Source organism: Cynocephalus volans, chromosome 6 (genome assembly GCF_027409185.1).
Source record: "Cynocephalus volans isolate mCynVol1 chromosome 6, mCynVol1.pri, whole genome shotgun sequence".
Classification (NCBI taxonomy): Eukaryota; Metazoa; Chordata; class Mammalia; order Dermoptera; family Cynocephalidae; genus Cynocephalus; species Cynocephalus volans.
The window spans coordinates 32,858,246-32,881,317 of NC_084465.1; the positions used below are offsets into that span (position 1 = coordinate 32,858,246).

Here is a 23,072-nt window from a genome sequence, read left to right on the forward strand (position 1 = left end):
TCAGTTGTCTCTCTTAAATTCTCTTAAATTTTTTTGATTCTTTTTTCTTTTTTCTGGTCTGCCTGTAATAATTCAAACAGCCTGTCTTTGAGGTCAGAAATTCTCTCTTCGGCTTGTTCAAGTCTGCTGGTTAAACTCTCTGTTGTATTTTTTATTTCGTTGAATGACTCCTTAAGCTCCACAAGCTCAGCTACATTCTTTTTCAAGGCATTGATTTCTTTGTACATTTCTTCTTTCATATCCTATATGCTTTTTCTCATTTCATTGTGTTGTTTCACTGAGTTTTCTTGTATCTCATTTAGTTTCCTTAGAATAGTTACTCTAAATTCCTTGTCTGTCACTTCAAAGACTTCCTGTTCTATAGGATCTAGCACTTGTAAGTTATTAATTTCCTTTGGTGGTGATGTACTTTCTTGATTTTTCATATTTTTGGTTTCTTTCCTTTGGTGTTGTGTCACTGTGGCCAGGGGTATTACAGTTCACTCATTTTATCCTGCTATATGGCTTGGATCCTGAAGGGTCTGCTGCTTCTGGACAACAGAAACTAGCCTGGACAGGAAGTCCTGCCCTACCTACCTTCACCAGCTGGTCGGGTGGCGTGGGAGTCCAGAGCATCTCAAGTCGCTCAGGAGACAGACAGCCTGGGCCAGAAGTCCCGCCCCACCTGCCTTCACCGGTTTGTTGGGCTCGGGGCTTGGAAGCCCATGCCTCTCAGGTCACTCACAGAGATGGACAACCTGTGCGGGAAGTCTTGCCCCGGCGCCACCTGCCTTCTCTGGCTGGCAGGCTTGGGGTGTGTAGGCCCAAAAGCTCCAAAGCTCCAAAGTCTCTTTAGGAAATGTGGAGCAACCTGAACTGGGGTCCCGTGGTGGGCGGCTCCTGTCCATTCCAGCACAGACCTTGGGTCCTCGGTTGCTGCTCCTCAAAGCTGCAAATTGGTCACTCTGTGGGAGAGAGCGATAACAACTACTCTGCCATCTTGACCCCTCCCCTGTTTATTGTTTTTAAAGCACCCCAGGTGACTCCAAAGTGCAGCTCTGACACTTACAGGCCTTTAAGGTGAAATTCGTGTGTGTAATAAATAGTTCCTGAATAGCCTGTCTTTGTCTTTTTTGCATAAGCTGATTTACTACCATAGTATTAGTCTCTTCTATCTATTGTCATTTTCCCTCTGTATAAACTCATTATTTTATTAGTTACTAAATATAGGTACCTAGCATCACAAACAAGTAATACTAGAGTTTAATTACCTTGTTCTTATAGTTGGTGTGTGTATTAGTTTCCTACTGCTACTGTAAAAACCGAATGTAACCAACTTAATGCAACCAATTTAATGGCCTAAAACAACACAAATTTATTATTTTATGGTTCACTTCTGCTAAGGCCCATTTGCCACATAAAGTAACATATTCATAGGTCTGGAGGATTAAGGCAGGGACATTTTAAGGAGCCATTATGTTACCTACAACAGTATAAGTAAACTAACACAATGGGGTATGACCAGGGCATTAACAAACTCAGATTGTATTTTGAGGTCTATTTAGCCAGTCCTATTGGTCTAAACCCTGGTCAGTAATGCACATTCCCAGCAGTATAGATCACAAGAACCACTCTTCTCACCATGTCACATATGACTTATAAGAACTTAAAACCACCATTTGTCTCATTCAGTTTCAATGCATGTGTTCAAATAAAATGCCCCAAGATACAAGTTTCTTCCTAAGAAGTAGCTACCAATTTGGGCACACATATTTTAGCATCTTTGCCAATTTCAGTTGTTTGAATGACATAAGAATATCATCACATGTAATAACAGTCTGTATTTCCCTATTATGTTAGGATGCTGGTTTTATGATTTTCCAGGCCCTTACACTTGTGGTATGGTACAACACATAGTTTTCGTCTGTTCTCCCTTTTCTCATCATTCCTTCAACAGATAATGTGTTGTGTCTGTGTCCAGTCGTGAGGGCTGTAGCATGGTGGCTGCTCTTCAGGAACCCCTCAGACAGAGGTTTAGAGCCTCACAGTCTTTCTAAGTTTACTCAGAAGGAAGCAGTATATTTAGGAGGCAACATGCTTAGTGTATCCAGAACATAAATCAGATGTTAATGCTACTTTTGCATATTTCAATTACCAACATTTCATATTTTATCCTTCTCCCTTCTTATGTTTGGAGACATCTCAGCAAATTCATCCATTGCAGACTATTGTTTTGTAATCTCATTCTTTTATTTCCTGTTTCATGCATTTTATTGAGAATGAAAACCAAATACTTTATAATATTTAATTCTGCTTTTTGTTATTGTATTTTTAAAGATATTGTTTACCTTTGCATCATGAGTACAGTGATTTCTTGTATTATGTTCTAGAATTCTAAGCTTCTTTTTTTCAATTTTATTTATATTTATTTTTGTAGGGTACAGTGTGTTGTTTCAATACATGAATATACTGCCCAATAATTCACTTAGGCTAGATAGCATAGTTTTGTACCCGTTAGCTCATCCCTTCCCAATCTTACCCACCTCCCCTCCCAGCCTCTAGTAACCATTATTCTACCCTCTACTTCTATGAGAATCACTGTTAAATTTTTTTTTAATTCCTCATATGCTGAATTACTTCTGTTTTCTCTTCCTTGAATGATTAAAAGTTCATACAGACTTGGAGTTTATCATGCATAGGATCGATGATTTTCACTTTGTCCTCCTGTTCTAATAACTAGCAATTATTAGAATTCACGTCTCATTTCTGAAGCCACTAATATTTGGTGTCTATCTGATATAGTCCTGAATCGAGGGAAAATGTATTCCTTCTCTAGCCTACTGGGTGTTTTTAATATGATTCGTTGGAATAGATAGGGCAAAATAATGTTTTTCAGAGTTTGGAAATGTCTGCATTATGTGAATTATTAATAATGTCAACTTAAGCAGTGCTTGTATTTGTATTTGAACCTTTTTTGTACACTGTTTTATCTGGAAAGGGCCATAATAAGTAGTTTATTCTGCTATCTGGTGGACTATGAATATTTGAACCAAACAAAATCTGATATAACAACTAACTTCCTTTTCTCTTTCTTTCTCTTTCTTTACATTTTATAAAGCATAGCCTACTCTCACTTTTTATATAATGACTTCCAAGGATGTGGGGGGGGGCAAATACAAATGCTAACAAGATGTTTTTCTATTCAGATAAGTCTTTCAGTGTCTCAGTCTTTAGACTAAATAAAATCATGGTCCTACATCAAGCCATTAGACATGATCATTAATAGTACTAAAGGAATCATATTAATAGGTTTTTTTAAAGATACTCAAAATTTAATCAATTTCTTTCAGAACACTAATGTTGCAGAGTTGTAGCTGTCTCCTGAAGGGCAGTGATGGAAACAATAAGGATTTCAAGGTGAAATGGACACATGAATACATCCAGGGGGTAGAGGCCATCCTGTGCTGCTGAGCCTTTGAGAGCTGTACATCCATTTGAAAACCTGGAAGTAATGCGTATTTTTATGGGTGTGGATATATCCATGCAAATATCTCTATGTATCTCTATAGTCATGCTTAGAGAGATATGACTAAATCCATGCCTATAGAGACATGCCTGTAGAGATAGGTTTCATTTACCTATGAAATAATCCCTGCATGTTTAGAAGTAATGTGCTTTATTAGTGGTAAGAGAGCTCTCTTAATCCATCTTGAGCAATGTGAGCAGTGACAAAAAGAATCTAGCAATGTAAGGAGAAAAAAAAATAGTGATGTTAATGGGAGAAAAACAATTTTCAAAAATATAGAAACCATATGCTCAAGGCTTTGGAATTGGCAGAAGAACAACAGCTAAGAAGGCCACATCTTGATTGAAGAGAGTGTAAGGGGGAGTGTACAGTGATTTCTCTGCAGTTTGATTTCTCTGAGTTGAGGAATTCAATGGCAAGTCATGAGTGGCTTGCATTGGATGGGGATACTTGAAGGTCTGGGGTTACAGCAAATTTGTGGGTGCAATCTCAGAGAAAAGACTTTTTATTATCATTTTTATTTGCCCTTACACTTTGTAGCACCCCAATTGTTGAAACTAGGAAGGCAGGGCTTCCGAGGTTGGCATTGGTACAGTGCTCAGCAGAATAGAAACATTACCCAGGACATGAATAGATGGTGAAAGACTTATTTTTCCTGTGGCTCAAATTGTAGTTTAAAAGTGTGGAGATACCATTTAAAGAAGATGGAGAAATAAGCTGAGGGCTCCTTAGACAGATAACAAGAAATAAATAGCATGGTTATGAAATAGGTATGTCGTTATGGCAATAAGCAAATCACCTCAGGAGCAGGAATCCACATTCAAACAATATTTACCTGCATCCAGATGTGATAACAAACCAGCAAGCAAAGCATAAACAAATCCTGTAGATAGGAAAATGGCAAATTCAAAAATGAGCTGGGGCAAATTTGCAGAGGGAGGTGATTTTTTGGACCAGATGGTGGTGGGACCAGAAACCTGTTTCCCTACCTGGAAATTGGTGAAGCAATTCTGAGTCTTTGCCCAGGAAGATCCTTTGGAGTACAAGGATGATACCCGCCCAGCTCTTCTTCATAATCATCTATGTGCTCGAGTCTGTAACAATACTGGTGCAGAGTAGCTTAATTGTTGCAGTGCTGGGCAGAGAGTGGGTGCAGGTCAAACGGTTGTTACCTGTGGACATGATTCTCACCAGCCTGGGCATCAGCCATTTCTGTCGGCAGTGGGCATCAATTCTATTCAATTTTTGCTTCTATTTTAACCCTAATCATTCATTTTGGTACTTATCACTCACCTGGGAATTTTTTAATATTTTTATCTTCTGGTTAACCAGCCTGCTTGCTGTCTTCTACTGTGTCAAGGTCTGTTCCTTCACCCACCCCATCTTCCTCTGGCTCAGGTGGAGAATTTTGAAGCTGGTTCCCTGGCTGTTACTGGGTTCTCTGATGATTTCTTGTCTGACAATCATACCTTCAATAATTAGGAATCACATCCAGATTCAGTTCATCAACATGGTGCATTTACCTGGAAACAGCACTATGACTGAGAGACTTAGGATGTTTCAGAAGCATATGTTCACACTTTATCGAACACTTGCATTGGGCCTTCCCTTCCTCCTGTTCCTGGCTTCCACCATCTTGCTCATGGCCTCACTGTCCCAGCATTTGGTGCAGATGAAACACCATAGCACTGGCCACTGCAACTCCAGCACAAAAGCTCATTTCACTGCCGTGAGACTACTTGCCATGTCATTTATCATCTTCACCTCTCACTTTTTTATCATACTTGCCTCCTTAATAGAAAGCGCATTTGATAGGAGACCGTGGTTCTGGATTTGGGAAGTCTTCCTCTACGGCATAGTCTCTATTCATTCCACTTCACTGATGCTGAGAAGCCCTACGTTGAAAAAGGTTCTAAAGGTAAAGTGCTGGGTCCTAGAGGCTGCCTGAGGCAGAGGGTATAATAAGACCCCTGGGCAAATGGGAGTTTGCATTGACACAACTACTACTAATAGCAGCACTGCTCCTATCAGTCCCCTCGTGACAGTGGAACACCATGAACCCCCATCTCATTCTCTTTCATCCCCACAGCCTCTATCTCTAAACAATCAATGGTTTCTCTGTTCTGTCCCAATCCTTTCCCTTCCACAATCCTCAGGTTGGTCTAAACTGTCTCATGACTGCCCCATCTCTCCTTAGTCCTCACCATCTCTGGAACCTCACTCCCACTGTATTCTACACAAGGCAGTCAAAAGCATGGTATCCACACATTATTTTATCCATCTCATGACTGGCAATTACTTTGCACATTAATATGAATCCTTTTTCCACGAGAATTTATTGCCCATACTCTGAGTGCACCTCATGCAAAGCCCTCGATTTACTTTTCTAACTTTAATCAAGGAAAGGTCTTCCCCTCTCTTTCTCTTTCTCTCTCTTGCTCTTGCTCTCCCTGCTGCTTCTGAACCTTTATCCAGTGACACAAATTTCTTTATTTGCCTCTCTTCCAAATACTTTACCTTCATTCCTTTAAAGCTCAGATCAAAATTTGACTCTTCTTTCATTTCCATTTGCCAAGACATATTCTTCCCCAGAATAGTGGGCCACTTACCCAGTCTAGTTTCATTCCTTAATACCTGTCCAAACATTGGTGACTTAATTATGTCAACCATATAAGGTTTTATTGGCTCGAATCTTTCCTTTCTGTTTACTATAAGTTGGAGTGAACTTTCTAGGAAGATTACCGTATTAAGGCATAGCTGGTTTTCTCCCATATATAACACAGATGTCAGCTGAGACCCCCCATATTTTATGACATCTGAGGGACACTGGCCTAAATTTTCTGTATTCTTTTACTTTGTGCTCTGTGGCAGTCCAAAGCCCTCCCCAAATGGATAAGAATACAGAAACCATATAGTAATCAATTAAAATCACCTATAAGACATTCCTGTTTTTTAAAAGTCATTTCTGCCTCCCCAGTTCAACATGTTTCTCTCATGCCCTTTTCCCTTGCAGGGCCCCATTTTGCCCACTCCTTATGGTATCTCTCTCCTCTCTTCTCTCTTCTTCACCTTCACCCAGGACCAACCAAGTGTCTTGGTAATGGCCAACTCCTAGGCCTTTGGGTCTCAGATTCTACCTACCCCAGGCACTCATCAAGGTACTTTTTTCCCGAAAACAGTTACATCTCTTACAGCATTCTGGTGCCAGGGGTTAAGAATATAATTTTCTCCACCCTGTATATATATATTGGGCATGTCTGATGAACCAAACTTCCAGCTCTGCCATTATAAGACTGAAACATCTCCTGAAAGGAAACCATCCTACAGAAAAAAAATGATGCAGGTATCTCAAGTTTTACTGTCAAAAAAAAAGACAGTCCCTGGAAGGGAATGGAAATTCTGATCTGGTCTTGTATCTATCATTCTGATTTGGCTTGGAGTTGAATCCATATTTGAAAATGAGGGTGTGAAATGTAAGTGAAAACTGAAAGACCACTTTCACCAAAAACTCTGTGGTATTTGGTAAATGCCAACAGCATTCCTACTGTTGCACAGAAAGGGTGCAAAAGCATAGTGTCCCACTGCAGAGCAGCACTCGGGCAGCCTTGAGACTTCCTGAGTGACAGTGGTTAAACTGCAGTAGAAGGTGTGACTGAACCTGGTGGGCAACCATTGAGGTGGAACTGAGCAGGAAAAAAGGAAAAGAAAAGGTAGGTACTGACATTGTGTTATCTGACCAGAGACTGCCAGAAATGCTTAGGGGACGGGTAGGAAAGTATGTTGCAAGGGTTTGGGATCCTGCTGGAATAGATTGGACAAGAAATTTGGATTATTTGTCATTTGTATCCACACCCAGATGAGGTCCTGCATGTTCTAAAATCTCAGATAGCTGGAAAAAATAGAAACGGTTCCCTTCATAAATAGAAAACAGGAAAAAAAGACATTCTCCCCCCACCCCCACACACACCACTATCACATATACAGACACTATTCCAGAAGCTATGAAATATTTTTAGTACTCTCACTGTCTTCTCTTATGTAAAGTTCAATGGGAAACTTATCCAAGATACACATGAAGTGAGGGTGTTAGAAGCAGTTGATAAGGGTCCAGAAATCAGGGGGAAAAAAGCAGAAAGAAATAATAATTATCCTTTCTATTGTGGTGTCTAATACTTCACAAAGATATTTTACATATATTTTCTCATTTGGAACTGAAAAAACAGGTCAAGATCACCCAACCCAAACTAACTAGAAAACAGACCTAAGAAGGTTGAGTGATTTACCTAAATTCACACTGCTGCTTAATGCCAAACCTAAGGCCAATGGAAAAGGAGTAGAAACCAAGGGCTAAATTTTAAAGGAGCAAAGAATTTTAACAGGAAAAAATAGTGGGGATTTGAACAGGAGGTACTTTAGAAAGAATAACAGAGAGGTTGTGACCAAGAACAATGAAATTTTTTTTTGAGAACTTTAGTTAGCTAGATATGGAAGTAGGGACTAATGCACCTGTGTTGTCCAACTTGTAAATACTCCACCCTATATAATGTTCATTATCCCTCACATAAAGTGTGTTGCCTGATAACTCATAACGAGCAGAAAGCAGAAGATTAAGAAAGCTCTATTCCTGGGGTTAAGGAGCAAATGTTTAGAAGCCCACAGGTGGTAGTAGTGGATTTAACAGGAGCCCCATGAGTGCTGCCACCCGGCACCTGTACACACACCATATACTGCACAAACCAAACCATTAGCAACTGGAAAGTAGACCTTCCATCCTTCATGAAATATTCCATGAACCTAATTAATGCCTTGTGATGCAGAGGAGACTGGCAACAATGGTGAATTCCTGATAGTACTTGGCATGAAACCTATTCCTAACTAGATATACTGTAGAATTTACTCACTGGATATTTTCTCTACCCCATGTCCATTCCTACTATACAGGATACATGGATTCAAAAACTTCAGTTGCACCTTTTTTGCCTATTTCTGAGCCTAGTATTCAAGACTTTCCAAAACCTGCCTCTAAACCACCTGCGCAGCCTTAACCCCCCAATAATCTCCAACCCAAGTGTTTGTACCAGACGTATCTCCTCATTCTTTCCTGAATATCCATGCATAGGATATTTGCATTTGCATTGGACATACCTATGCATAGGATTAATGCTCCTCACATTTGCTAATGCCAATTACCTTTCTTTTTCTGTATTCCCTCATTATGACCATTGCTTAATTCCTATCCTCTCTTTATGACCTAGTGCCAGCCCAGCTATACACACAAATGTCACACTGACTCTTGCCCATCAAGGTCACTCTTCATTCTATTACACCTGCTGTCTCTAGCACTTACTTGGCACCAACTGTAAGCTATGTCCTAAATTTCTTCCTTTTACTTCTGCCTTTGTAATACAGTTTTCTACATACAAGAAATTCAGTTACTGTTAAGTGATGACGATGATGACAAACGGATGACAAATTTTGGAATGTGGAATTGCAAGAGATCTCATCCATTCGGTAAATATTGACTGTCAACCTACTGTGTACTACTGGAAATACAAAGATGAGATGGCAGCTTGATCAAGATGTATTCCTCCTGACAAATGAGGGCCCCTTCCTGAGAGTTCCATATATGGGTTATTTTATACATGGTGGGTCTATTCTGGCTCCAAGAAGACCTCAGTAGAAGGAGGCTATGGCATTCCACAGTGGGACAAGAGCTCAGAGGAGTTTAGCAGATAAATGCCTCCCCCTTACCAAGCAATAAGGAACTACAGAAATCTTCTCTGGTTTCTAAAGAACAGGAAACAACCTGCATTCGGTCTCCTTCTCCCACAGAGGGCAACGATGGCCAAGTCACAACAGCACCAGTCAAACAAGAAGTTAGCCTTTTGTAAAAAATGTTTCCTACCCTCCTTAACTTGATGGTCCTATAAAAACAAGAAGAAGGGAGAGGAAGTTATAGGGGAGTGAAAGAATTGACCTCCGTTTTCTTCCCCAAGTTCGATATCAGGCCTAAGATAGGTGAAGAGAAGAAGCTTTGACTTGAATATGAGATTAATGTTTTGATTTAGACTCTTTAAAACCAGGAAATTAAAACATCCTTAGATACCTATGCAGTCTATAATGCCATCAAGGGATGGGAAATGGTGCTCTCAGGAATATGTTTGAAGGCAGAGGTTGGAGAAAAAATCTGTTCCTCCTGAACTCAGCCTATTCAACAAATTTGTTACATAAGACATAAGTCAGTAAGATGTGAACAGCCTGTACATTTTCTCCGAGATTGTCAGGTATTGTACATCACATTTCACTTATAAAAGACCCTAAGATAACATCCGTTCTCAGGAAGCGAGAAACCAAAGGCCAAGGGAAAGGTCCACCTGTGATGATCCTTAGTATTCTTGCCATCACGACCATCACGACTCTCCCCACCTGAATCCACGTAGAACAACATCAAATTCTGGGCTCAGTCACAATTTCTTTCTGTACCTGGAAACTCTTGATATAGAGTTCCGCTTTCCTTCCATTCTGGTATTTGTGTTTCTATTTTGTTAATGGTGTTTTGTTAATGGTCTTTATTGTTCTCATATTTCTACTGTAAATTATGGTAAGTTTATTTTTTTTTCAAAATTGGTCTTGCTGTTTTGAAAAAGGAGAAAAAAGAACAAAAGAAGAGAAAGAAAAACTATGAAGGATAATGGTATGAGGAGCATTGTAACAATAAAAGAATGATGACATAACTGCACTTGCAAACCAATTTTTAAAAATTATCTAGATTTCCTTTTGCTCCAGAAATTCATATTAAAGGACAGAATTTGGGGGACTCTTTCTTATAAAGTGTAGAAGAACATGTACTTATAATCAGCCTAGTATAACTTATTCCTGTGACTATTAATAATGCCAAAATGCTTCCTAATTGGGGGAGGGGGTAATAAATGCATCTTCTTTGGCTTTTCTACAAAAAGCTTTTATAGAGTCCTTGAGACTCATTTACCATCCATTAGCCATGTCTCAAACTGCCAAAGCAACATTTCTTTAAGACTATTTTTTCTATTTTTAATAAAACTTTAAATATTGATTCTAAGTGTTAATTGACTTTTTTACTAGTTTTGATGGCAAGTCAGATAAGCTCAATTGCAATGCCAATTTTCTTCAAATCATTTTTTAAGATAAAATTGATTTTAAAAAATGACAGGCTACATTGGTTGGATAAGAGATAAATCCTTTATCATGAATTAAGTTTTTATTTAAATTTTAATCTAAATGCTGGATTTAAAAACAAACGAACTTTTAAGAATAAGCTAAAAGTAAGTAATTGAAACACAGCCAAAGTGCAGTCAGAATGACTGAGAATAATCACTCAAATTTGCAGGGGAAAGTAGATCTTAAAATTTAAGTTTAAAATTAGAGGAAAGATAAATTTCACAGGCCTTCATTCTTAAGGCCTAAAGATAGACTGTGTAGGTAGATATTTCTTGAGAATATTGGCAGATCAGGGGTGCCAGAGCTTGAGAATTTGAATGAAGCTCATTCCAAGAACTTGGAAATAAGACTGTCTTCTGAAGGGTAAATCAGGAAATCAATTCCCCTCCCTACTTCTGCCTTAAATGAAACTATCTAAGAATTAACCAGAAAATGGGTGTTGAAACGTTCTCCAATTGAACCCCTGGATTTAGGTCAAGGCAAATTCCAGATTGTAGACAAGAAAGAGAAGTAAAACAAGTCTCAAAATAAACTTTAACAAACAAACAAAAAGGTAACAAATCTGAACTCACTTCATTATGTTCATCTAGGTCTGATCAGGGTAGGGGGATGTTTTTTCAATCGGCTTGAAGCTTTCTAATCCTATTGACGATCCTTCAAATGTTATCTGAGGGATTCGTCACAGGGTAATATAAGTTTCTTCAGCTTTTACTCCAGCCACACTCACTCATCTGATATGATGTGGCTTTCACGTTGTGATTGGCTATGCCCATGCCACTAAGTGGATGTAAATGGAAAATTCCTAGATCCTGAAGTATGGGTACAGGTCATGGAAGACGCATGACATACAAGCATACATGACAATGGCACAGCAAGACTTGGAGGGCCCAGGTCCAGGATATTAGGACTGGCAGTTCAAGCCCAACTCAGCCTTCTCTGCCAACTTTGCCACCACCCAGAGAGCATCCTATTAGAAACAAATACAAGGGCAACACCACAGAGCTACACTCACTCTGTGCCTCGACTATTATCATTTTTTTTTAACTTGATAAACATCAATATTTTGGTGTCTGTGAGGTTCATTTCTGCCATCACCACACTCAGTCCCAGTTTTCTTGACCCATGCTTAAGATCATGTAGCTTGAATTTAAGCGAAAATTTCCCTGATCCTTGATAACTGAATTAACTCCTAATTGCACCCACCTAAATCTCATACCTTTCAGCTTCAGGTTCAGTAGTATGAGTTTGTTTCTCAACCTGACCACCCTGGAGAACTAACAGGAATGGGTCTCTGGGCCCATAAAGCTAAGGAGCAGAACCTAGCATGTGGTAACGTCACTGAGATATTATTTTGAGAATAATCCAGTATTTAGGATTATTACTGTCACTGTCTAGGTCACTGTTCTTAGTTGAAGGTAATGAAGTCCAGTCTAGATGGTTTGAGGAGGGAGGACTGACTGCATGTTTTTAGGCAGCATATAAAGTTTCAGGGAGGATTAGGAAACTAGGCAGAAGCAGTGCAACCAGAAGAAATGCCCATCCACACAAAAGTGCTGTTCCAGCAGCACCACCTGCCACTTGACATCCATGACATTAGGGAACAGGCAACAGAACTTGCACCACAGCTGCCCCAGGAGCATCAAATGCCCCTGACCCAGGATCAGATCTCACCTAGGCAGCTACAACCCCACAACGCTTACTTCCTCTTCCTGTGACTCTGGCGGATGCCTCCACTTGGCTAAACGTGGATCATACATTCGATCACTCGCAGAGACTTAGCTGTTCTCTGTGTCTGGAGAATGTCATGTTTAGCTTTCCAGCCTTCACTGCAGGCTCACAGGAATGAAGCGAAAGGAGGAGTGTGAAACAAAGAGCAGTGTCACTGTAACTTTCCTGTGCAAATACCTACAATCAATAATATATGGGCTCCAGTGTACCCACATTTATCACCATTGTTCAATAATAAAAAATTAGGTATCAAACAAAACTTTTTATGCCTAAAATAGATATGAAAATGAATCGTGAAAGTTCTCATCAAGAAATTAATACCAGAAAAAAAATCTAAAAGAAACAAGGATAATTAAATATGGCTACCTCAACATTTGTTAAAATCAATGTCCTGAACTCAGACATTTTAACATAAATATGTAAAATAGCTGTAAAACAACAGTAAGCTTGACCGTACATGCTGCACCCCACCCCATACTGTTTGCATTCTATTTCAACGGGGAGAAAAACTTTAAGTTTAATGGCAAGAAAGGAGAAGAAGAGATTACTAGCTAGAATAGTCTTTACTTCCCTCCCTGATCCACTTTACCAAGTCAGTGCGCTTATTTCCCAGCTGTTGTCAGTATTGGGTGATAGGATCTTGCAGGTGCCCCCTTCCTCAGAGAACTGCCGACAGGATCAGCCTCACTTGGGAGATTACTGCCAGCCCACAGTAAATACTATAGCCTGCAGCTAATGACTGGATGATATGGGGGTATAAAAGTCCTGCGCCTTGGGCCAGACTAACTCTATGGTGCAATTCATGCTCAAAACACCCCCTGGGCTCAGTCCAAAACTGGTCTCCAGCTGAGACCACATCCTTGCCTATCTTTTATTCTCTTGCCCTATTCAACATTCTTCACTCATTTTCTCCTGAAAACATTCTTTCAACACATCACTTGAAGAAGAATCTGCTTAAGTTTGTTTCTAGGGAATAGAAACTAATGAACTAGCTAATTTCAATACTGTTGTAGTAGAAAATAAATAGAAAATAGCAAAGAAAAAAAATTATGTACGTACTCCTCTGTCAAAAAAGTGGAACTTAACTCTCTACCTTCACTGTGATTGTATTTAGTGACTCTTCCAAAGAGCAGAGTATGAAAAGAGAGACAAATACAGTGGAGAGTCTTGGCGAATATTACCTAGGCCAGGTGATCAAGGTTAACCTCATCAGTGATATGTCGTGCTGATAGTATATACCCTTCGTATGATGTAATGAGAATGACATTTACCTCTGTGGTCTTCCTCCTAAAACCCAGTCCAACCATGAGAAAAACATCAGATAAACACAAACTGAAGGACATTCTGCAAAATATCTGACCAATACTCCTTAAAACTCTCCAGTTTATCAGAAAGTTTGAGAAACTGACACAGACCTGTAGAGGCTAAGGAAGCAGGCAAATCAAATGCGGTGTGATATCTTAGGTAGGATCCTAGAACAGAAATGGGACATTAAGGAAAAATTGGTAAAAATCTGAATAAATTTCAGAGATTATTTATTAGTAATGTTGGCTCCTGAGTTGTGGCAAATATATGCACTGCATGTGTCCTAATTAACAATCGTGGAAACCAGGTGTCAGTACTCTTTGTATTATCTTTGCAATTCTTCTGTAAAATCCAAAACTATTCTAAAATGTAAAGCTTATTTTAAAAAATAACAATTAAATTCCCTCATACTTCAAACATGGGTCATTTTCTTTGTATCTTTTTAAAAATTTTTCTTTGTATCTTGAGAGTGAGTTTATTGTTCTTACTTGAGGGTTTTATAATTTTTGGTCGAATGTCAGACATTTCATGTAGAATAGTATGAGTACTTCCAAAAGTTCATGGAAAGATTCATATTATATTTTAATTCTATTTTTCCACAAACTTTTTGAAGTACCCTCAAAGTGGCTGAGCTAAATAAATTTTGTGCCTAGAGGCAGGCATACCATTTCTTCAATCAGGGTGTAAGTATGGTGGCTGACACCTTGCTGTGCCATAGGCAATCAGTTCTACACATCTCTTCTCTCTTTGGAGGAGGTTGCCTCTCCATGGATCTCATATTGCTCCATTGCCTTGTGTCATCAGTTCTCTAATGAGTTCAAGAAAAGTTATGATTTTTGTCATTTATCCAGCTCTTCCTCATTGAGAGATGCGAGCAGATTCTTTTCAGCTTTCTACATCCTAAGGATAAGCAGAACTTCAGGGGTATTTTCCTAATTCTCTATACCCAAACATCATATGTGCACATAGAAGGAAGGAAAATAGAGGGGATTAGGTAAAGTGATTGGAACAATATATTTTAGAACAAGATTCTGAATGTTTGAAAACTCACTGAATCTTAATGTTGAAAGAAATATTAGAACACATCTATCTAAGGTTTTAAAATTCAAACCATATTCTCTTTTGCTAAAATTAAATTTTACTTCTCACATTCCCTCTAGGAGGAGACTGCTTCTTGTTAAAAATCAATATGTCCTCAGTATATCCCCACCAATCAAAAAATTTCTGTTGTACTTTAAGCTGAAGTCATGAAAAGCATATAAATAATTTTTTCATTTTACGTATAAAAATTATATTATAATATTGAGAATGTTTTCAAACTATACACCCCTTTCCTAATTCTCATTAAAAATATCATATGAAATCTTCTCCTTCCTCAGAATGAAACTATTTCACCTATTTCAAATATTCACCAAACAGACATTTTTTGGTATATACATGCCTATGGAGAAAATGCATTTTGAAGCAAGGCCCATGGGATTCCTTTGATTAGAATATTTGGGGAAAAGTCTTAGAACATAGTTTCTTCACAATTTCTTGCCCTAAACAGAATTTTTGTATTACTAGCTAATCATTGCTGATCATCAAGTCATGATAATCCTGATATCAACAATGAAATATTAAATACTAGGAACAGTTTATGTGCTTGTTAACTATAATTTCCTTTCTGGAGGTATGAACAGAAGAATCTCAATATTAAATTCACCTTATAGTAAGGAAACTTTAGTGAGAAGCTGACAGCAAACTAAGCAAATATTTTGTTTATTTTTGCTGGAATAATTTTCCTTAGAAAGGACAAGAAATAACCTATTAAAACAAATTATTCTGATGCATGTAAAATGACATGAGCAGGAACAAATTAAAATTTATTCATGAACATATGACTGACAGGTAGTAGAATCATTGCTCCAAACCTCTTGAAAGTATGTCCCTATCTGAATCTAGTTTGAGAGGCTCTTTCTGAAATTTCTAGGGTAATACCTCAGTGGAAATATATTTGTTTTAGATAAAAGAGAGCGTTTCTAATGAGGAAAACTTTCTCTTTTGTAGGAAAGACAAAAAGCATTGAGGTTTGGTTTTAATTTGGGAGAAAGGGATAAAAATACTACTTAGAGCTCCTTGAATTTTCCTACCAACCGCCTCTTGAGCTTTTATTGTTGATACTTGGGCAGTGTTTCTCAATGTTTGGTTCAAGTAATCGGAATTACTTCAAGCGTTTAAAATGCTAAATCCATAGGCCTAGCGAAATTAATATTTCAGGAGTAGAACCTAGGAGGCTACATTTGTATCCCAAATGATTTAGACAAACATGGATGAAGCTAGAAAATTAGTGCTCTAAAGCAGGGGTCAGAAAACTTTTTCTGGAAAAGGTTAGATACTAAGTATTTTAGCCTGTCTGGGCCATACTGTCTCAGTCACAACTACTGAAATCTACTGTAGCAGCACAAAAGGGGCCATAGACAACACATAAACTAACAAAATTGTCTATATTCTAGTAAAATTTTATTTACAAAAACAAGCAACCAGCCAGATTCAGCCTACTGGCTGTAGTTTGCCAACTCCTGCTCTAAAGGATGAATCTTTGCTCTTTGTCCCACCAAAGTGTTAAAAGGGAAAGCAAGGAGAGAGATGGGTTAGATTTGTTGAAGGGATGAGGGAAATGTACCCATTATCATCCCCTTCTCTTCCCTTCTTAAGCACTTAGGATAAATTCTGCCCGTGGTATAGCTATCCTGGTATTGATACAACCAGCTGTAATTTAATTCTCTTTTAATCATAAAAGTCACTCTCAGCATTCTCTGTTAATCCACTCCTTGTCTTCCCAAGCAGCAGAGAGCAAGAGAAGATGACAAAGGAATTAGATATGAGCTACCTCCCCTTTAAAAAAAAGTCTATAAATGTAAACAATGATCAAAAGAATAACATTAAAGTTAGTTTTATGTTTATTTGCCTGGTGGGGGGCGGGAAGCATTTTGAAATATCTGTTTTTAAGAAGACAGCAACAATGACTACTCTCTGTTAAACTATCCCAAAACAGCAGAGAGAATGAGAAGCTGAAATTGAACCTCCATTCTTGAAATTAGGATACAGCTATAACTCTAAAAACAAAGTATATTTAAAGAACGGTTGAAAAGTGCAATAAAAATTCAACCAAAGTGACATTGGCTATCAAGATACATTACATACATGTCAGCAAAAGCTCAGAAAGCTCAGAGTGCAATGTCCTACAAAATCAGCACTTAAAACAACAAAACTGGAGTTCATGGGCTACTTTCATAAGCCCCTCTGATAAACATCCCTTAATAAAAAGCCTAAACAAGCTTATATATACAGAGTCACAAAATCTGTAACATGTGATCTCTCCTTTGAGCTAAATAGAACTTTTGCTAACTCTGAGCACTATACTTGCTCCTCTCACACACAAATCTCTCTATAAATATTTCATCCAGGTAGAAATCATGCATTCAATAATGAATAATAATCCAATAGAAACTGATATCTAACATGCAAGACACACGAAAACAAAAGAAAAAACAGGAATGCAGATGAAGATTACATTGCAACAAATGTTTCAATATAGAAGATTAAAATCATTTCAATATAGAAGATTCCAAATATTCAAACAGAAACCATGAAAATATCTCCTCTATAAAACAAAAATTCAATTAAGAGATATGAAAATCATGAGGGAGAAATAATAAGAAAAAAAGATGAAAGTAAACTTGTGAAGTGAAAGACGACAGTAAAATCATTATGTTCATGAAAGAAGCAGCTAACAGGAATATAAAAGAAACTTCTAAATGCAAACTAAGAAATATGACAACAGACCTGAGATAAGAGAGCAAAAAGAAATTGAAAAAAACAGAGTTTACGTTAGGATGGTGGTTACTTTTGGAGAAGTGGAAGAGTTTTGGAGTATTGGCAATGCAATGTTCAATTTCTTGAAGTGGATGGTAGTTAAACAGATATGTTCACTCTTATATTATTTATTGAGAATATATTTATAATTTGTTCACTTTTATGTGTGTATGCTATACATCAAGAAAAATTAAAAAATAGAAATAATATCATTAACATGTAGCAAGATCCACCATATAAATTAATGATTCCTCCTGAGGAAGGGAAAAAAGAGTCACAGGAAAAATATTTAAAGATACAATTTAAGAAAATTTTCCTGAAATTAAAAAGATCTGAAATGACAAAACGAAAAAGTACTCAAATTTCCAGGGAAATGGACACATAACTTCAAACACTGAGGCATGTTCAGGTAAAATTAATGAATTTCATTTAAAAAGAAATAAATTAACAGAAAGCATTGAATCCCCTAAAATGTTAGTCTAAACATAAAACAACCCTGGGAATGATGGTTGAAAAAGGACATAAATGTTTTAAACTATGATAATATAGAAATACTAATATAACTAACACATTATTGGAGATAATGATGTAGGAAGAAGATTATATATATCACAGAAAATTAGTTACAAAGGTAATCACTAGAATAACTATGTGTAGATTGCAAGTTTTCCAAATTATCAGACTATAAATGCATTTACAAAATCAAGCAAACATACAGCAAAAGATGAAAAGCAAAAGACAAGTTAAAATATAATTTTTTCACAAAATATATCAGAAATAAGGTCCAATATATCTGTTATATCAATAAATTTAAACAAACACCTACTAAAATAAAAAGTTTTTCAGATTGAACTATAAAGCAAACACAATCATATGCTAAAATCAAGAAAAACATTTAAAATTAAGTGACTCACAAAAATTAAAGTTAAAAGGAGAGGAAAATATTTTTGTAGTAGAAGTCTGTAATTGACCTAATTTAATGATAAATTAAATAGTGAAAAAATTAGTAAGGGTATAGAATAACTAAATAATATAAAATAGATCTGATTGCTTTATGTCTACAACTGCACCCAGAAAACAGAAACAAAACATTTTTTTTCAAGTTTCCATAGATCATTCACAAAAAGTTATCACATATTAGGCAAACAAAAAAGCTTCTGCAAATTTTAAAAGAAAAGAAAAAGCACAGAAATCATTCAGTTACCTAACAGAGCAATGCTAGAAATTAATATCAAAACATGAAAGAAAAAAATGTATTAATCTTTTTAACAATTCTGAGGTACAAAATAAAAAGCAAACTAAAATTTCACCAAAATAGAGAAATAATAACAATAAAGTGCTAAATATCAAAAAAATCAGGATATGGCTAAAGTTCACAAAGGGGAACTGTAAATGTAAATATTTAAATTAATAAGCAAGAAATAATGTCATTGTATAAATTAAGCACCCAACTTATAACGTTAAATAGAGATCAATCTACTAAGGAATTTTTAAGAGAAAGATTAATAAATACAACAGCAAAATTAATGAATTTAAAATCTAAAAATTAAAAAATAATTAAAATAAAGAGCTGTTTCCTTCAAAAATAAATAAAATTTTGATGACTTTTTGTAAAAATGTACTAACACTAATACAAGGAGAGATAAAAAACTCACATGGATCAATCTCCATAGAAGGAATAGAAAAAAAAATTCATAACACAAAAAACGTTTGCATAAGTGAATTCTCCAAACACAAAAATGTTTGCATAAGTGAATTCGACCAAAATCTCGAAGTATGTAAATAAGAAGTACAAAAACCAGAAAGAAGTGAAAATTATTATTATTTGCAGATGATATCCTTGTAAATCTGGATATCCACTAAAAACTATTATGCATGATAAGAGAATTAAGTACAGTGGCTGGATAAAAAAATTAATGCAGTACATAAATAAAAAGGCTTTTTACAAATTAGCAATAGATAAAAAAAACTTAATTGAAGAAAATAACTAATATGTGATAACAGCAAGGTTAAATATTTCTAGGAATAACTGACAGAAAATGTGCAATGGAAGTATGAGGGTGCTTCAAAATGTTTGGAGAAAATGGAATTAAACAATAATACAAACTTTTCCATAAGCTTTTTGAAGACCCCTCATGTGAGTAGTCTTTAAAAAACACTGCTGAAGAACACAAACGTGGACTTGAATGAAGGCAAAGGCATTTTTTACTCTCGGACAAAATGAATCATACAGATGTCAATTCTCCTTCAATCACTAAATGTAATGATTTCTCTTTTTTAAATGTTCTCAACATTTTTTAAACTAGGTAAGCATTTTCTAAAATTCATATGCAAAAATAGGTTTTCAACAATTCTGAGTGGAAAGTGTAATAAGAGGAGATAACACATAAGATAAAATCTGTTAAATCTAAAAATAATCTTCAAGATCATTTAAATGAAAAAACGTAGTTGAGTAAATGTTTAGAATATGTTCTCATGTGTCTAGAAAATTAAGGCTTTCTGATTCTGTCTTCAATTATGCAGAAACTACCATCAGAAGATTGCATAGGATATTTCTGGGAAGGAAATGGAGGATTAAGGGATTGGAGCAAGGGTGAGGTGATTTACTTTTCACTACATTTCCTGTTTCTTTTTAGTTTTGTGCTATAACTACACATTAATTACTTTAAAATTTAAAGTAAATGTTTTAGTCCGTTTTGTGTTGCTATAACAGAATACCTGAGACTGGGTAATTTATAAAGGAAAGAGGTTTATTTGTCTTATGATTCTGGGACAGCTGCATCTGGCACGGGCCTCAGGCTGCTTCTACATGGCGGAAAGTGGCATGCAGCCGGTGGGTACAAGCCGATCACATGGCAAGAGGAAGCAAGAGAGAGAGGAGGTGCCAGGGTCCTATAAACAACCAGCTCTCACGGAAACTAATAGAGTGAGAACTCACTCATTAATCCCCCCTCCCCAAGGGAGAGCATTAATCTATTCATGAGGGATCCGCCCCCATGACTCAATCAGTTTCCAACACTGCCACATTGGGGATCAAATTTCCGCATGAGTTTTGGAGGGGACAATACATCCAAACTCCATCAGTAAATAATTTAAAAATAAAATTATAATTATGCATGTTCATTTAAGAAAATTATTAAAATTTAAGAAAAGTTAATCATTAAAACCAAAATTAATTGCAATCCCATCCTTAGGAGCTAATACTGTAAAGATTTTCATTTGTTTCTCTTGACTCTTTTGTCTATGTGTGTTTAATAGAAGCAAGAATTATTACATATGAGTGTTCCAAATAGGCAGAAGGAGGCAAGCACTGAGAAGATGCAGTGTGCAAGCAAAGAAGATGCACTTCTCCAAGCAAAGTGCAAGGAGAAGATGTGCTTTATATAATAAACAGCTAGGAAAGGGGGACAGCAAGAGGGAGGAAGAGAAGCTGATCTGGTTGGGACATGAGGAGAAACTGGAATGGCTGGCATATATGTCTTCAGAGGAGCTCCAGATTAGAAGAGAATTGAAGGAAATGAGGGAATGGATTAGGATTGTTTTTGGTTATCTGTTGAGACCATTACATACGCTTAGAGAAATATAGGGAACTATTAGAGTTGCCTTGTTTATAAGTTGAAGTTCCTAGGCCATTCTTCTTTAGCAATGACTCCCTATGGAGACTGAGCCATGTGAGCCCTGTGATTCACTTGCTTATTTAAAGAGTGTGTGCGTGTGTGTATGTTTGTGTGTGTGTGTGTGTGTGTGTTTACACATAGAAATCTCTTCCTTCATAAACATTTATATGATTTTTAATGTTTTTTAGTAGTAGCTTAGAAGTACTTATGCCTTTGCCCTTCCCACAATTAAAAAAACAATTTTATAAAACCACAAAAGATGAAACCCTAACTGGATCTACATTGCCTACCAGGCAAATGTCCTTTTTCAGAAGACTTCCTGCAGCAAGACCCACATGACATGGATGCTTGTACATAGGAAAAGAGCCACCACTCCTTGTTAGGTGCTACCAATGTGCCATTGATAACGCTCTTCACTCTTCCCATCAGCAGACCACAATTCTCCTCAAGCTTGGGCTTCCAGTGACACTCCTTCAGGATCAGAACTGGAGGGCAGGACACAAATCTGTGACTCAGGGTTGTGAAGGATTCATCTCCTCTGTACTTCCTTCTCCTTTGCCTCCTCTCTTATGTTGTCAGGATAACTTTCTGCTCATCTGACCTCAACACACCACTCAATCACTCAATCACTTGTACGTGCAAGTTGACAAAACTTAAGTGTTTCGGCTCTTGGTAGCTTTGGAATGAAGGAGGGGTTTAGAAAGAGCTAGTGAAAATAGTTGGAGCATTTTCTTTTTTGCTACCTTTTATAGCTAGAGAGAATGTACTTTTAGAACACATTTAGCTAGAGGGATAAACAAACGTGTACTTTCATCCAGAATATTTTTGTGTTGCCTACCTTTTAAAAAATTTAATTACTCTAATTACATTTTTAATAAAACTCACTTGGAAACTCTAGTGATAATTAAATGCTTATTTTATTTTTACTTTATTTAGAAAATGGCTTTGGCTTTTGGAGTTTATTGACAAATTATAATATTCCCCATTGGAATCTCCATCAGTAGCCTTTTGACCTAATAATTTTTTACCTTATGCCTTTAATATTGTTATGTGGGAAATGGATGAATGTACATTCACATTTTGAAAAGTTTACTTCATACCAAATACAAAGTTTTAGAGTTTTGTATTTTTTTATTTCGCATAACATTGTGAACAATTTCTAATGCCATTAAAATACCCCTTCTGGAACTCTCCCCTGCCTCCATCATGAACAAGATTTCAGGAAAAATTCCACAAAGTCACAGAGTATGGGTGAAGAAATAGGCTTTATGGGAGAAAGGGAAACTTACACAGGCTATGGCTCAGCAAGTGGAGAAAAGAAACAGGGCACCTGATCTGCCTTTCATTCCTCAGAGCCTCCTGCTGGAGCCAGTGTGCCAGGGTAGGTTTGAGTTCCAGTGGATCCCACCCCTCCCTGAAGTTCTTTTTCTAGAACAATCATGAGAAAAGCAGCCTGCTGCTGGCCAGCCATTCACAGCCATTCACAGGCATTGTCTAAGAATGACAGTGGCCAGGAACTCTGACACCTGAAGACCCTGGGAAACTGCAGTTCTGGCAGTGGAAGAAACCACCATCCAGTCCTGTGGGAACATGAGTTTGGCTGCAGCCCCGCCCTCTGGGAGAATAAGAATCCCAGATACCAGCCAGTTAGTTGTCTAGACAGCCCAGAGTGACTCTGCAGGACTATTTTCAGCAGTCCTGTAAATTATACTACAAATGCATAATAATTCATCATGTATAAGTGCCACAGTTTATTTAACCTTCTCTCTGATTGTTGCTATTTAGGTTTTTCTTTATTTTTCATTTTTATCAATAATGTTAAAATGAACAACTTTTGCATAAATCCTTGTGTGCATTTCTGA

At 37.1% G+C, this 23,072-nt stretch overlaps 1 protein-coding gene across 1 annotated transcript; it reads left to right on the top strand.

The window, feature by feature from the left end:
• Nucleotides 1–4,553: 4,553 nt before the first annotated feature.
• Nucleotides 4,554–5,453, top strand: TAS2R16 (taste 2 receptor member 16). Its single transcript, XM_063101030.1, has one exon. It carries the CDS (start codon nt 4,554–4,556, stop codon nt 5,451–5,453), a length of 900 nt encoding a protein of 299 aa, XP_062957100.1.
• The last annotated feature ends 17,619 nt before the right edge of the window (nt 5,454–23,072 follow it).